The sequence below is a fragment of the Balearica regulorum genome, chromosome 25, assembly GCF_011004875.1.
Source record: "Balearica regulorum gibbericeps isolate bBalReg1 chromosome 25, bBalReg1.pri, whole genome shotgun sequence".
Classification (NCBI taxonomy): domain Eukaryota; kingdom Metazoa; phylum Chordata; class Aves; order Gruiformes; family Gruidae; genus Balearica; species Balearica regulorum.
In genome coordinates, this window is record NC_046208.1 from 45,110 (window position 1) to 60,376 (window position 15,267).

The 15,267-nt window shown below is 51.2% G+C and overlaps 1 protein-coding gene across 1 annotated transcript; it reads left to right on the forward strand.

The window, feature by feature from the left end:
* Window positions 1–895: 895 nt before the first annotated feature.
* Window positions 896–8,011, forward strand: TNNI1 (troponin I1, slow skeletal type). Its single transcript, XM_010305812.2, is given in 9 exon segments — window positions 896–1,001; window positions 1,004–1,091; window positions 4,105–4,108; window positions 4,206–4,247; window positions 4,893–5,024; window positions 5,111–5,200; window positions 5,681–5,857; window positions 7,194–7,304; window positions 7,639–8,011. Coding segments are annotated over 8 exon segments (747 nt in total). The 3' UTR covers window positions 7,302–7,304; window positions 7,639–8,011.
* Window positions 8,012–15,267: the final 7,256 nt, after the last annotated feature.

Genomic DNA, 15,267 nt, shown 5'->3' on the forward strand with positions numbered 1-15,267 from the left:
CTGGGCAAGGGGCTTGGGGCGGGGGGGGGGGGCAGGGCCGAGACAGCAGCTTTTTTGCTGCTTTTCAGGAATTTCACAGGGAAAACAAGGGGCTGAAAGCTACTCAATCTTCCTAACCTGCTATGCTGTGCTGGGTGAGCCTGGATGGTCCTGCTCCTCAAAGAAGGGACTGTCCCATCCTTGGTCCCAGCCGATCATCTGTCCTGATGCTGTAACCTCACCTTTGCCATTTTACCCCATCACCACTCGGCAACGTGCCCTGTCCTGGCCCGTGGCGATTCGCCCTCCTGCCCTGCCAGCTCTGGTGGCTCCAGGGAGGGTCCTTGGCCAGCGCTCCTGTAGGGATGTCGCTTTGTGCTTGCAGCGTTGTAGAGCTGTGTGCACCGCTGTGCATGGGGGTGAGCATCACATCAGCTGTCCAGGCTGCTCACATCCCCCTACCTCCCCTTCAGAGACTTTCTGAAAGAAAAAAAGAAAAGAAATAAAAGAGAAAAAAAAAGAAAGAAAGAAAAAAATCAGGACATTTTCTGCAAATTAAAACACTGCAGTGTTTCCGCTCATGGTTTCTGCCTCCTTGCAGACTCAGGGGTTTTCTGGCATCTCTGATGCTGGTTTACATCAGAGAGGAGCAAGGTAAGATGTGCCGTGACGAATACACCCCATCTGCACTGGCACTGCCAATGCACCGCGGCCAGCCTGACTCGGCACATCTGCGTGCTCACACACAACACGCATGTGAGTAAGGTGTCAGGCAGTGAGTAGTGGCCAAGCTGGGGTGATTCACATGCAAACAGCACAGGAATTCACCAAATCACGTGGGGGCCATGGGGGCAATAAAACACGGGTGCACTAACGCCTGTTGGTGATGTGCATGTGTCACCCAGTGTTCGAAACCATGCCCCAGGTGTGTGCAGCACGTCATGGGGCACTGGGGCTAGCAGCAAACGTGTGCACACAAGAGGGGATTTGTGCTATTTTTACTGACCACTTGCAGGCAGGCTGTGATTTAATACTCCCCCTGCACTGCTGGCCCCTGGCAGTGTGCGGCTCTCCGGAGGCCAGGCATCACCTCCCTCCTGCACGGCCCTGAGGTAAGGTGCTGCCCTGAGGGTCCCCCCACCCGTGACTCCCCAGGTGTGCTAGTGGCGACATGGGCACAAGCGTGGGACCACTGTTACTTGTATGTGGTGGCGTGGCAGAGAGGATCCCCTGGCAGCAAATTTGTCTGAATTTCTCTCCCTGCCTGAGGTTGCTCAGACATTTTCTCTGCTCTTGCAGAGAGGATTGGTGAGACTGCAATGGGGAGAAATACTGCTAAAATCCCCAGCCCGGCTTTGGAGCTGAGATTTGCTCGATTTTCCTGAAAACTGGCAAATAGGACCATTTTCGGGAGCATTTGTTCTTCTGTCCTAGCCTGACTGCTCATGATCACTTGTGTGACCAGGGAGGTGAGGTTCAGGGTGTGAGCAGTGTGTGTGGGGCATCATGGTAGCCAGTCGTGTGTTCATGGTATGTGTCTGGTCCCCTGGGATGGGGGAGGATGTCAGGATTGACTGGGGATTTCTTTTTAAGGATTTCCATGGTTTAATGGTTTATTAAGCTTTTTAAGCTTTTCACACCTGGGGGCATGTAAACAGTGCAGAATTAGCTTGTTCAGATCCTCTTGTCCCCATCAGAGAGCAAAGTGTCTTGTGGATGCTCTAGATCCAGCTAGAGCCCAAAAGTCCCCACACGAGATTGCTGGGGATGTCTTACCAGCACAGCTGAGTCCTGGCTGTCCTCCGGGAAGCCAATTTAGAAATATCTGGTCCTAAAAATGTATTGACCTTGGTAGAGGTCATCAGCCCGAGGTGCAGTGTGGGTCCCACCTTCTAGGGACGCTGGACTTTGCTCCGAAGGGGAAGGAGGGAGACACTGAGAGGATTCGCCCAGCCCTTGCTCACCTCCAGAGAGCAAAGGCTTTTCTGCCTCTCCCAGAATAAATTGGGGCAGGGGAGCAGCTGGGTCCCGACCTGCTCAGTGCACTGGTGTCAGGCAAGAGGAGCTGCCTTCCCTGCAAATCCTCTGGGACATTTGCCGTATCACCAAAACCTCCAAAGAGGCAGCTCTGACTGCATCTGACTTATATGGCTTTGGGAAGAAAAAAAAATCCTGTTCTTGGGGTTTTTCTTTGTAAATCCAGAGATCTGGCAGGCTCTAGGGGAGATGATTCCTGCTGGGATTAAACGGCATTTTCCCCACAGACTCCATTCCTTCAGGCCACGGGTCTGGCCAGGCAGTGGAGGGCACAGGGAGGGGACAGGGACAAGCGGATGGAGCTGGGAGGTGCACTGAGACTTGCTCTGCACAGGCTCCACGTCTGGGATCAGTTGTCTGAGACCAGGGTTGTTCCTTTTTCTTTCCTCCATCAGGAACCTTTGGGGTTTAAAACACTTTCCAAATTTAGGGAGATGCAAAGAGATTGAGGGAAAAAAAAAAATCCCTGCTTTGCCCTTTCAGTGCAAAGGAAAAGGACTAAACCCACTACTGGAAAATGCTGTTTCTTCCTGAAATGCGGCAGCAGTTTGTAACTCCTAGTTGGAAAGAGAAAAAGAATAAGTTGATTGGCATTTTCCCACACATTTTTCTATTACTCAGATTTACGCAGTGCCCTGGCTTCTTGGCAAGAGAGGGAAGTGTTAGAGGCAGTGCCAGGGGAGCTAGCGAGGCAGTACATTTTGAAGCAGCTGCCAGGGCATAGTATTACCAAGAAAATTTAAAATATGAAACTGTAAGTATTTCACCGGGGACATGGATGCTAAAGGAATCTGCTCAGCTGCTTGGCCATGACTTGTTGCCCCTTGCTCTGTCTCTCCTGAGACGGATTTTGGTTCCACTGTCCTTGCGGTTGCCCATGGGGAGCTGCGGGACAGGGCTCCCTGCACTAACATGATGTGGGGGACCCCAAGGCACCCAATTCTCCTGTGCTTTCCAGCCACACTTGCCTCCAGCCCCTCGCCCTGAGCTGGGGTGGGTGACGCAGCCGGCGGAGGAGCAGCTCGGTGCTTGGGAAAACCCCCGAGGAGCAGGAGACCGAGTTCTGCAGGGCTGGCTGGAGGCAGGCTGGGACTTGCCTGAAATAAGGTTTCCTCAGAGCTATGGGGTTCGTCTCGGTGTTTCACAGTGAGATGGCAAAGCCACAGAGTCGTTTCCGTCTGCTGACAGCACGGGGCAGCACCGGACCTCAGGAGCACCCTGCCACCACCACTGCTGCTTTCTGAGTTTGGGTGGATTTGGGATTTGCTCCTTTGTTTCAGCTTCTTTCTCTCTCTCTCTTTTTTTTTTTTTTTTTTTTTTTTTCAGGTGAACAGTGTGACACCACAATGCCAGAGCCGTAAGTAGAGTTTTCCCTTGGATTTCATTAAATCCTTGCCTGGCCACTGGGCTGCTCGTGCTGGCTGAGCTTGTCCTTTCTTTGGGGGATTCAGCTGGGAGACCAGCCAATGCTCAAGACCTCTGTGCCATTCCTCTTGCAAAAACTGTGTTTAAATAAAATTTTTTAGCCATTTCAATGCCCCGATTCAAACCTTGGAGCATTCCTAGATCTGGAAATAAGGTTCTGAGGTGGGCAACATCGCTTGCTTTGCCGTGAGGTTCTTCGTAGCACATCGTACAAATATAACATATTCTCCAATGTGTGAACATAAGCGAGAAACCTCCTTGCAAGGCTTTCATCAAGCAATGACATGGACATACCCCAGCCCTGCAAGCCTGAACAGGATCCAAGCATCCTGCGCAGGGAACACATGAATGAGGGTGTCGTGGCCTGAACTGCAGCTGGAGCTGGCAGGATGGGCACCATGACAGCTCGTGTGCGGCATTTGAGGTGCATTTTTGCTTTTTGAGCAGTGGTCCTGAGTGCCCACTGCATTTCCAGAGAGCACAGTCATCTCAGGCCTGGCTCACTTGCAGGTGGCAACTATTAGATAGAGAAATAAGGAAGCCAACTGCAATCACTTGAGATGCTTTTCTTGATGGTCACTTCTTTTTCACTCTTATCCACTGATGCCCTGTTCTCTTCTCTTGTTCCTTATTGCTCCTTCCTGAACATATGCCTGTCTGCAGGGAGGTAAGTGACTTTCCTTTCGGGAGCCATCTTGATGCTACTCTGCATTTGCTGTGAGTTTGTTTTCAATTGGTTCTTTATTTTCTCCCCTTTCCCCTAGAGAAAATCCAAGATCACAGCCTCACGCAAACTCTTGTTGAAGGTGAGTCCTGAGGGTTGGAAACTCCCTGGGGTTTGTCTTGCTGGGGAAAAGGAGCCAGGTTGAACTGCGTGGTTGGAGGGACAGCGATGAGGAATGGCAGAAGTATGGGCCTTGGGGAGCAGCTCCCATTCCCACCTCTTGTCTTCTCAAAAATCCTCACTCATGTGGGCTCTGTGGTCCATGCACCAAACAAACCTCCCCTCACCTCCACTTTACTAAAGCAGCGGGATACTCTGATGCCTTGTTCTCTAAAGCCACAAACCTCGTGTTTGTGCACCAGCAGCTCTGCAGCACAAGCTTGGTAGATCCCCGGATTGTGGCTTGGGAAAATCATCTACTGCCACAGCAGAGCAAAGCGATGCAAAGAAAATGCCGACATCAGCATCCATCGGGACCCCACCACCGCAGCCCTGTGGTATCTCTGGCCCTGCTGTTCCCACTGCCTTCAGGGACACCACACAAAAGGCGTATGGATTTTTTGATGTGTGTTGCAGCAGCACAGTGATTTTGGGAGGACAGCTACAGCAGGAAGGAGGTTTGGGAGGCAGACAGGACTGTCCCATCCTACAGACATTGCATGAGGAGGCTCGGGGGGAACAGAGGAGCCTATTTGTTCACACCTCTGCCATTTACTTGTGCTCATAGAGTTTGATGCTGGCAAAAGCGAAGGAGGAATGGGAACAGGAGATCGTGGACAAGCAGTCAGAGAAGGAAAGATATCTGTCTGAGCGGATCACACCACTGCACACCAGTGGGCTTTCCTTGAGCCAGCTCCAGGTATTTCTCAGGTCTGAGGTTGGAGTGAGGTCCTTGGGAGCATGGGGGGCATCACTCACTGCTCACCTGTTGTGCTTGGCCCCCAGGACCTGTGCAGGGAGCTGCACGAGAAGGTTGAAATTGTGGATGAAGAGAGATACGACATCGAAGCGAAATGCAACCATAACACTCGGGAGGTAGGAGGCAGGATGGGCTGTTTGCTTTGACATTAACTCCCTTCCAGACGGTAGCTTGGACGTCGATAGGGGTCTGTCATGGACTGGGCCGAGCTTGGATGTGGGGCATGCGCCAGGCTTATCTAAGGGCTGGTATTTGCTCTGCAAGGCATCACTCAGCACAAGGTTCATCCCTGCCTCAGGGAGCTCAAGCTGTCCACTGGGTCCACAGGCAACCTCCTCACTCTTCTGGTCACCCCTTGTGGGTCTGAGAGGTCCTTCTTACTGTATGGCTGCCATCCCAGCAGGGGCAAGGCAACGACAACAGCTGTATGCTCAGGTGGACAGTCCCTTGGTGAAGGTGGTCCTCATGGCTCCAGGAGAGGAACAGACCCCCTCTGGAGATCCATGTCAGCAGAGACTCCTGCTTCACACAGGAGCTTTTCGTGCAAGGCAGCCATGCGATGACCTCCCACTCCTCCTCCTTTCCTCCACCTGCAGATTAAAGATCTGAAAATCAAAGTGCTTGATCTCCGAGGAAAGTTCAAGCGACCCCCCCTTAGGCGAGTCCGCGTCTCCGCCGATGCCATGCTGAGGGCTCTGCTGGGCTCCAAGCACAAGGTTTCCATGGATCTGAGAGCCAACTTGAAGTCTGTCAAGAAGGAAGACACAGAGAAGGTGAGTGACTATTCTAGAGGCCAGAATGAAGACACCTCCTAGGGATGCACTTGCCCTTCTCAAAGGTCCCCTGTGAAACCTGCATGGGTTGTGCTTGTGGGCAGTCTTGTAAGGCAGTGCCCATTGCGGGATGTTGTAGGACCATGTGGGAACAGTTTGACCGGGCCAGGTAACTGATGGACAATAGCAAGTGAGAATTAGGCCTGAGTCCATGATGCTCTTCCATCTCAGAGCATGTGGGGGTCTTTCAGCCAGGGCCTTCTTGGCATGTCCATTGAGCTGCACTTGCAGAGAGTTTGGTATTTGGTCTTCTAGGGTGCAATCACCCCCAGGAAACACCCAGAAAACTCCCAGATCCAGATTAGATAAGACAGAGCAAGACCAGCAAGCACACTTCGTCTGAGATAAACAGCCCAGTTCACACCAGCTTTGCAGAGGTGCGAGAGGGGAAAGTGTGTCTCAGTACCAGAGATGGACAGTGATGCCCAAACCTCCCTGGGGTGTGCAGGCACCCCAACTGCAAGAGTTGTGCTGCTTTCCTAGGGCCTCTCCCCAAAGGGGTTTTACCCTTTGGTCCCAGCTCAGCAGACTGGATGAGAATCTCAGTTTTCAATTATTTATTCTTTTTTTTCCCCTTGTTGCTAGTATAGCACATTTTCAGTCCTTTGGATAGAAAACTGTGTTTACAGTCCCCAACGCCAGGTGGTGAATAGATCTGAGTTTATTTTAGATGTCGTGAGATGATTTTGGGGCATGGCTTGTAATCTATGAATGCTTGTGGGTTGGCAGAGCAATACCTGGGCACGCTCCCAGAGCTGCTGTCATCTCCCCTTTCTGCTCTAAAAGCATCTGCCAGGCTCTCACTGTCACACCAGCAATCTCAGTCCCCTCCAAAAACTTGGAGAAGGTGGAGATGGGTTTTATGTGGGCTGGAAGTTCTCTGCAGAAAGTGTTTTTGCTTGCATTTTCCCCAGAGCAGTGGTGTAAATCCAGAGTAAGTCCCATGTGCTAGTTTCTTGTTCCTAAAGAGATATTTTGGGATTTTTGTGCCTTCTGGTACATTAATGCAACTTAGCCACGCTTTTGGGGGGTATCCCCATGAAACCAGACCTCCCTGCAGAGATCAGGCCACTGTTTGCCATCTTCCTGGCCAGCTCCATGTGCAGGGGCACACAGCAGGGCTGGCACTGAGGGAGAGGGTGTTTGCAACCAGGCAGCTGCCATCCCCGTGGTGCCTGCACACCGGGACCGAGGGCTCTGTGCAATGAGGTGGGACAGCGTGAGGCTGCTGGCCACCCCATCATACGGCCATTGTGACCCCCATCCCTCCCCACAGGAGCGCCCCGTGGAAGTGGGCGACTGGCGCAAGAACGTGGAGGCCATGTCAGGGATGGAGGGGAGAAAGAAGATGTTCGACGCTGCCAAGTCCCCCACGGGCCAGTGAGAGGTAGGGGATCCATCCTCCTTCCCCTGTGATGCTCCGTGCTCCCTGCAGCATCCCTGATCTGCACTTGTGGCCAGGAAACTGCAGAAATCACCCTAGTCGTTACAGAAAAAGGCATCACCTGCCCCATCTCCCACCCCACACTTGGGACTAGTGCCTGCCTCACACGTCCCTGCCATGGAGCCCCTGCCAGCAGCTATCCCCCTCTCCTAACTTGTCCTCCTCAGCTCTCTGGGGTCTGCTGCCCACACCAATTGCAGGCATCACTGGCACTAGCTTTCAGCAGCCCGAAAGCTCCTCTTCTGCCCCACTGCTCTGCTCTGTTTCTTTCCCACAGGAGCATCGGGAAGAAGAGCCTCCCAAGCCCTGCTGCCTGCCTCCCTTTCCCTTGCTGCCCCTCTGTGCTCTTTACACCCTCACCCCGAATTCACCACCAAGCTGAAACACGTGGACAACTGTGTGGGAAGGAGATCTGAACTTCTTTCTTGCAGCTCTGTCATCAACCCCACATAGCCCCAGCACAGCGGCTCCCCAGTATCACCCGCATTGGCCATGTTGTCTTCAAGAGGTCACCATCCATCCCTTCCCTCCCTACCACTGCAGAGAGGCCCTAGAGATGGCTGCTGGCCCTGCCACTTCCCCATCCTCCACAAGCGCAGCCTGAGATGTACCTGTGCGGCTACATGTGTATTAAAGGACGGTCTCCCGGGCAGAGCACCGCGTGGGCTCGTCACTGCAGGAGCATTGGCCAGGGGCAAGTGTTGTTCCACAGTTCGGTGGGGAAGACACCTCAGTCCTTTCCTGACACCCTGAGACATCCCCGTGCCGGTGCTCAGACCAGCAATGTGCCCTGGGATCAGACTTGCTCTGGACCCATCTCTTCCAGCCCCCCACCAGGCTGCTCCCTGGTGTCCCCAGTACCCCACAACCTCTGCTGAGACCCCCCCCAGCCTCATGCACAGCCACCCTCTGTCCCTCCCACATGCTGCAGCTCTCACTGGGCTCCAGCGACGCACCAACCTCCCAAGCAGCACGGTTCGGGTGTCAGTGCCAAGACAGCTATCTGTGGGCTCTCCATACCCCACTTTCTCCTCTGGTTTTGGAAAAGCCTTCAGAGCTTGCTCACCCAGGCACAAGTTCTCCTGCTGGCTGCCTTATCACAGGCACTGGAGCCATGGGAATTGGGAAAGCCCCATTTTAAGGCTTAATCCAAGCAATGTTTCAAGAGAGCATGAGATGAATCCATCTTTTGGGCCAAATAAGCTCACACTTCCCCACTCATCCTATAATTTTCTATATCACAGCCCCCAAAACTGCAGCTGGCTGAGTGCAAGCAGCTGGGAATGTGCCAGCTCATCCCCGGAGCAGGGCTAGAGGGGAGAATTGGTGAGAATTCACACAAGATTGTGTCTTCTGCCTGATTGCACTGTGGAAGATGCCAAGGCTCAGCCCCCACGGGGTGCTCTTGGTGGTTGTAGCAGTGCCTTGTCCGTGTTCCCAAGGTATCCAGAAGAATCGCAGCATCCATGGTTTCAAACCTGTGCCAAACCACGGGTGTTTGCAGCACACCCTGGTCCCTGTGTAGTGAGCTTGTACAGAAAATGCTATAAACTCAGGGCAAAGTGCAGGCACCCAGACAGGCACCCGGGCAGGAAGGAAGCAGCATCAACAAGTCTGTGGTCTCCAGCAGAGCTCAGTCTTCCCAGAAAAACACTGCATTTCTTTAGGGACAGAAAAAGGCAGCCCCATGGGACTTTCTGCAGCAGACTCAGGCTAGCTGGGTGGCTGGCAGTGCAAACAAGGGGAAGCCATTGTTGGGAGGTGTTTTTGGGTTTGGGCTCCAAACCAGAAGGACAACTGGATTGCTCTGGACATCACATACCCTCCTTCGGCCTATTCAGGGATACTGAGCTGAACTGCTCACTTTTGTCCCTGGGAAAAGAGGGTTAGGGCTGATGGCAACTGATGGGGACACTTATGTCTAGCATGGTTATTAGCACTTGGGGTGCCGCGATATCCAGTAGAACTTTTAAGACTCAATATGAAAACTGTCCTGAAAATTAGAGTTAGATCAGGGGTCACAGTTATCTGGAAAATTTACATTCACTCCCTCAGCAAGCACAGAGGCCCAGCCTTTGTGTTTCCACCTGACCCTCCATCTCCATCAGCATCCCCCTAACTGGGGACAGGACCACCCCCTGCCTGACCAGGGTGGTTGCACAGCACACAGAGTCTTCTCCACCCATTTTTTTCCTTTCCAAGCTTAATTCAGCAGAGCAGCCACAGCCTAGCACGACGCCAGGACTCACTGACGGCTTGTCCTCACCCTGCACACCTTAGTCCTGGGAAGTCTCGTCCTGGGCAATCCAAGAAACTCTGCTCTCGAGGTGATCAGAGATCATGCATGGCAAGATCTCAGGATGCTGCCATGGTCCAACCTGCCCCACCATTGAAGGTAAAAGTTTTCAGCTATAATCTCACCCCTCCGAGCTCGCTGCCCAAGCAGGAACTGTGCCAAGGCAGTGTCCTGGGATCTCGCCATGCACGCTATCCCCAGGGGGAACTCACACACTCAGCAGCGATCCTGGCAGAGGAAGAAAGGTGTGGAGGGAGAGGTAATAACTATTACCTGACCAACTGGTATAGCTGGAAAATGCAGAGAGGTTTCACAGAAACAAAGCCTTCTTCAGACCTGGAACAGAAGCAGAAAATGGCAAGCGAAGTCCAGGCTGAGAACAGTTGCTCTGAACTTAGTGCAATTATGCTAATTTGATAATTAAAAAAATTAAAAAGGGGGTGGTGTTTGTGGGGTAGAGAGGGATGGTAGTGAGATTAAAGGCAATATGGGTGATGGGTGCTGTGGAATCAGGCTCTGGTTGATGCCTGGCACCAATCCTGTGCCTGTGCCCAGCTCATCATCAGATCCTGTGCACCAAGACATCCAAAGCTGCTGCAGAGCAAAAGCTCAGGGCTCGCCAGCACATCTCTGCAGCCACAGTAAGAGCCAGCCAGGGTGCGCTCAGCAATGTCCCAGAGCCCACATGCACTTATCATAGGCTATAGATGGCTTTGCATGGCTGCCTTGTGGTTTAGATTGAGGGGGTGAGAGAAAAACCCAACCCCAAAACTCTTCACTCTGCAAGTTGCCCTGTTTTTTCAAAGTATGATGCTTCCCAGTCACCATGCCCTGCTTTCATTCTTCTCTGGTGGAATACCCCATTGATCAGTCATGGGAAAACAAAGTTCTATGGATTTCAGTTTTATTAGAAACATGGGAAAACTCCACCTCTTTACAGGGATTGAATCTCAAGGGGAAAATGCAGCTGTCCACTCTGAGCATGAGGCTCTCCTGGTTGCATCGGAGGACTGGGAGCCAAGTCTTTTCCTCCACCTCTGCTCTGGAGCTGTTTCTGTGGCTCTGGGCCAGCTAGGAACCCAGCTCTCCTCTTGGTAAAAGGGGAAGCTGGAGCCTTTCCTCCAAGGATGTGCCTGGCTTCCCTTGCACCAGGCCAGCTCTGCAGTCCCACTGTTGCTTCCCTCCTAGGTGACAATAATTCCAATTCTCTCTGAATTAGAAGGGAACCCTACAATGATCCCTTTTTACTGAAAATTCAGCCCAAATGGGGGACTTGCAAGGCTCTTCCTGGGGAGAGAAGCTGTTATTGGAACAGTCCCTAATGAAATTGTATTTATTTCCAGAACTGCATGAGTCAGTCCTGTGTCCTTGAACTGAGCAGAGCCCTGTCCCTATCGTCCTCCAGGTTGCTCCATTGCAGCCAAGAGCCCCCAAAGCAAAGCAAAGCAAAGCAAAGCACTGGAAGCTTGAAATTGTAGAAATTGCAAATTAAATTGGACAGTAGAAAAAAATATTAATCAACCCAATTATTTTCTACTGGGAAAAAAAAAATTTTTGCTGGAAAAACTGCAATGAGGGAGATGCAAAGGGCTTGGCCTGACATGGCCTTTCAAAAATATCCCTCCTATTTGGTTGTAAAATGGTCCTTTCCTTTCCTAGGATGCTCTGCGACCTCCTTGCTAATCGGTCATGCCTAGAGACATCTGAACTGTGCCCTAATATTTCCCTGAGTGTATTTGCAGCTCAGCTGGTGGCTGGAGCTGCAAAGGGAGGAAGGGGAGGAGGATTAGTGTTGATGGACAAACCCAGGGTGAGAAGGGGTAAAGTTTATCCCACAGCTTCTGAAGACCACCGCAGCACCCTGCCCTGTGTGGGGGCTAACGCCAGGGTGCAGTCCCTTCTGGTAAAGGTTAAACATTCACACACACACCCCGCCATGGTGCTGCCGGCACCAGGTCAGGATCAAACCCCGCAGCTGCAGCTGTGCAGGAGGTGGTGTGGGGCAACCGCTACACACCAGCAGGGTTATGGCATAACCACCCATCACCCTTGGAGTTGTCACTCAGCATCCTATGTGTCCCCTTGTCGTGGTTCAGCCCCAGCTGGCAGCTGAGCACCATGCAGCCGCTCACTCACTCAACCCCATTTTCCCCTTCTGCAGCTCTTCAGGCTCGGGTCTCACAGCCTGAGGAGGAATGGGGCTGGTTTGGGGTACGGTGCTTGGTGTGAGCAGGGTGCATCCATCTTGTCTATCTTCCCTTGCTGTGGCCTGAGCCGTCTCACTGACTGCTCACATCAGAGGGGATTTCTCATTCATCACAACTAATTTCATGTGCTATAAGGGATGCCATCTGCCATACAACTGCTGGCAATGAGTCGCACTTATTCTATCCATGACCTGAAAAGTTTCTACTGATAGCATTTTTAGGGGATGTCCATGATTCTTCATTGTTAAACCTGGGGCATCACAGGAGATGGCATCTACTGAGGAGGCCAATTTGCAAAGAAGAATGGGAACCTGAAGGACACTATAACATCCATGGGACAATGGTGACATTTCTGAACCAAGATTTGTCTAAAATATTTATTTAAAAAAAAAAAAAGTTCAATTACAAATGAAAAAAAAAAGCCCTCTGCTAGCCAGGTGTTAGGCAGTTTGGGCAATGGTTATTCCTTTCCTACAGAAAACAAGAAAATTTGTGGTCAGGTTTTGTATGGTTTCTGAGCAAACACACACCAATCTCAGACACTTTCTGGCTTTCTTCACACAGCAGAAGTATCTCTGTACTATCAGTTTCCAGAGTATCACACACATCTTTCCAAAAGCTGAAGGAACTGTACCTGGGGAAGGACAGCCTTGGAACATCCCAGCACCTGCAGAGTACAGCATGGGGACACAAGGAGACCTCTGTGTGCAGGGAGAAACAGAGCATTTGCTGGTGGGATCTTTGTGAGCTTTTGCACCACTGCAATGATGGGATGGCAGCTGAGCAAGGGTGAAAAACCCCTTTTTCTGACCATTGAGCCTCATGCCCCGGCCCAGTGGGGAAGCCTGGGCAGAGGATGTTGCTCACTCTGCTCCACCACCAGCAGCATGGCAGGGATGAGCCTGTAGAGCCAAGGGAGGAGCCGAGACGTGGTGATGCTGGTGGACCAACATGGGCAAAAAGGGTGGAGGTGGAGGGTTCACTGCTGAGCCCTGGGGCAAGGTTGAGGAATGCCCTAATTACAGCACAGTTATGGAAACTGGAAGCTCTCCATTGCCCTGTAGTCCAAGAAACAGACTCTGCACAGAGATGAGACACAGGACACTGTTCCCAAGAGGAAAACCAGAACAAAACAAACAAAAAAAAAACCCCACACCACCCCTGCTGATACTGGTCTAACTCCTTAGTGGATATAAATGGGTGTTTGCTGCTGATCTGCATCAGATGAAGATCTGGCCTCCCTGAGCTCCTCAGGCAGATGCAGGTCTGCTGGCAGAGCCCTCCTGCAAAGCAGCTGGAAAGCCACTGCTGGGCAAAGCGGGTACCTGGGGAGAAGTGTGGTTTTACACTAAAGCCTTGCCTGTATGCAGCAGAATCCTGTGGCACAACTCCCTCAGCCAAGACCACATAGCTTTTCTCTCCTGGTTGTAGATCTGGGACAGCAGATATGATAGCTTGGTATGTAGAACGGATCTGGATAAATGTCAGACTGGTTCCCCTGAGCATCCCTTCCCTGCACGGACTCTTTCCCCTGTGTAATTTCATCACCTTCAGCTTTGTGGACCTGCAATTTGGTCTGGGCTTCAGTGATGAGCTCAGAGTGGCCAAAATAGCTTTGATAAAGGGAAGTCTGGTCTCAAAAAGCAACCAGCATTCACTGAAGGCATCAATGCCCTTGTGGATAAGGGCAACCTGGTAGATAAGAGTTTTCCTGGGTTTCCAGAACCAAAGACCTTTAGATCAGCCACAGCTAAGAGGGAAAGTCCAAGTTGAGGTAAATAATCAATTAGCACGCAGGAAACAATGGTGAGATAACAAACAATGCTGATAATTCTTCCTTATTTGGCATAGCAGAGATGAAAGTTGGTGACACAGATGTTCAGAAGGATCTTGCAAGACTTGGGGTTTTGTGGATGAAATGGCAGGGGATCTTTCGGAGAGTATAAAGTGACACACAGAGGGGAAAATCCTACATGACTTCATATATAAAATGATGGATTATGGGTTGGGCATTGTCTAATTGGGAGTGATAGCTTGGGATTATGGTAAACATGAAACAACATGAGGAACATCAAGGAAAACATGAGCTAAATGCTCCGTGGCAGCAAAAATCTCAAACCATGAGATAAATGCTTTGTGCTGCCAAAGAGCTCAGCAGGACCTCACACAAATTAAAGGAGAGGAGGGAACTTTTTCAGCAGTGAGGAATAGATCTGGGGGACTCTTTGCTGAAGGATGTTTTTTATACTAACAATTTTCCTGGGTTTAATGGGAAACTGGGCAAATCCATGGAGGAGAAGCCCACTGAGGGGTCTTAAAGAGGAAACCACATTCAGATCAAAAGGTCTCTGAGCCAAAAATAAAGACCGATGGCGAGTGTCATCGAGGCTTGTCCTCTGCCTAATCCCCAGCCACTAAATGCCTGTCTAGAATTTCTTCTTCTTAATAATAAGAGGAATAACAAACTATGAGGTTTTATATTCCTTTGCTGTGTAGATCTTAGCTGGGGGTGTTCTTTCACTACATTCAGTCTAATCCTTTTAAAAATCCTGTTAAGTCCTAATGCTTCAGTGATATCCTTTGGCAATGAGTTTTGCAAGTCAAGTGCTCACTGTGCATTAATCAGAAAGGTTTATTGCTTTATAGTAGCTTGCTGATGCTGAACTGCTATATATAGTTTGTCAGCAATTAGCAGGACACTTGCAAGGTTATTTAAGTAATTTTTTTTTTCCTTATGCTGCAACTCGCTGAGTTTTCAGTATGTATGAAAACACTTGAAAGACAACTGCTTACTGCAAGAAAGAAAAACAGAGAACAAGCCCTGCTCAAAGCAGATGGCTCATTTGACAGGGCTATCTTTTAGAAATGGGATTTTAATCAGGAACCTTTGATTAAAATAGTTCCTTTGGTTTCTCAGGTCCCAGGCACACCCCTGTGGGCTGGAGGCAGGTGTGGCAAACCCAGCCTTATAACCAGTCCCTTGGGCTGGCAGATGGATGGATCTTACTGGGATCAGAGACTGAATTTGTACTCAGGGGGGTCCCAGATGACTTTTCCACAGGCATCCGCTGTGATAGCTGCCTCACTGCCCCCAGCAGTGGGAGCATGGGGGTCCCGGCCACACTGTGCACTAGGGTTGGCCCCAGGTAAAAACCAGGTTTGGACCTCTCTCTGCTGTGTCTGAGTGCCCCCATCACCCCAGTGAGACAGTCCCCCCGTTGCCTTCACACCTGCTTTTTGAAGGACACTGTAGCCCTGTGTGAGTGGGGGGGGAATGGGTCTTGGAACCAGCCCGGGGGGGAAGATAGGTTTGATGGATGGGGTCCAGGCATGGGACAAGCCTGGGCACACAGCCCTCCTCTGGCACAGGGCTTCAGCACCCAAAAATTGGACACACACACAC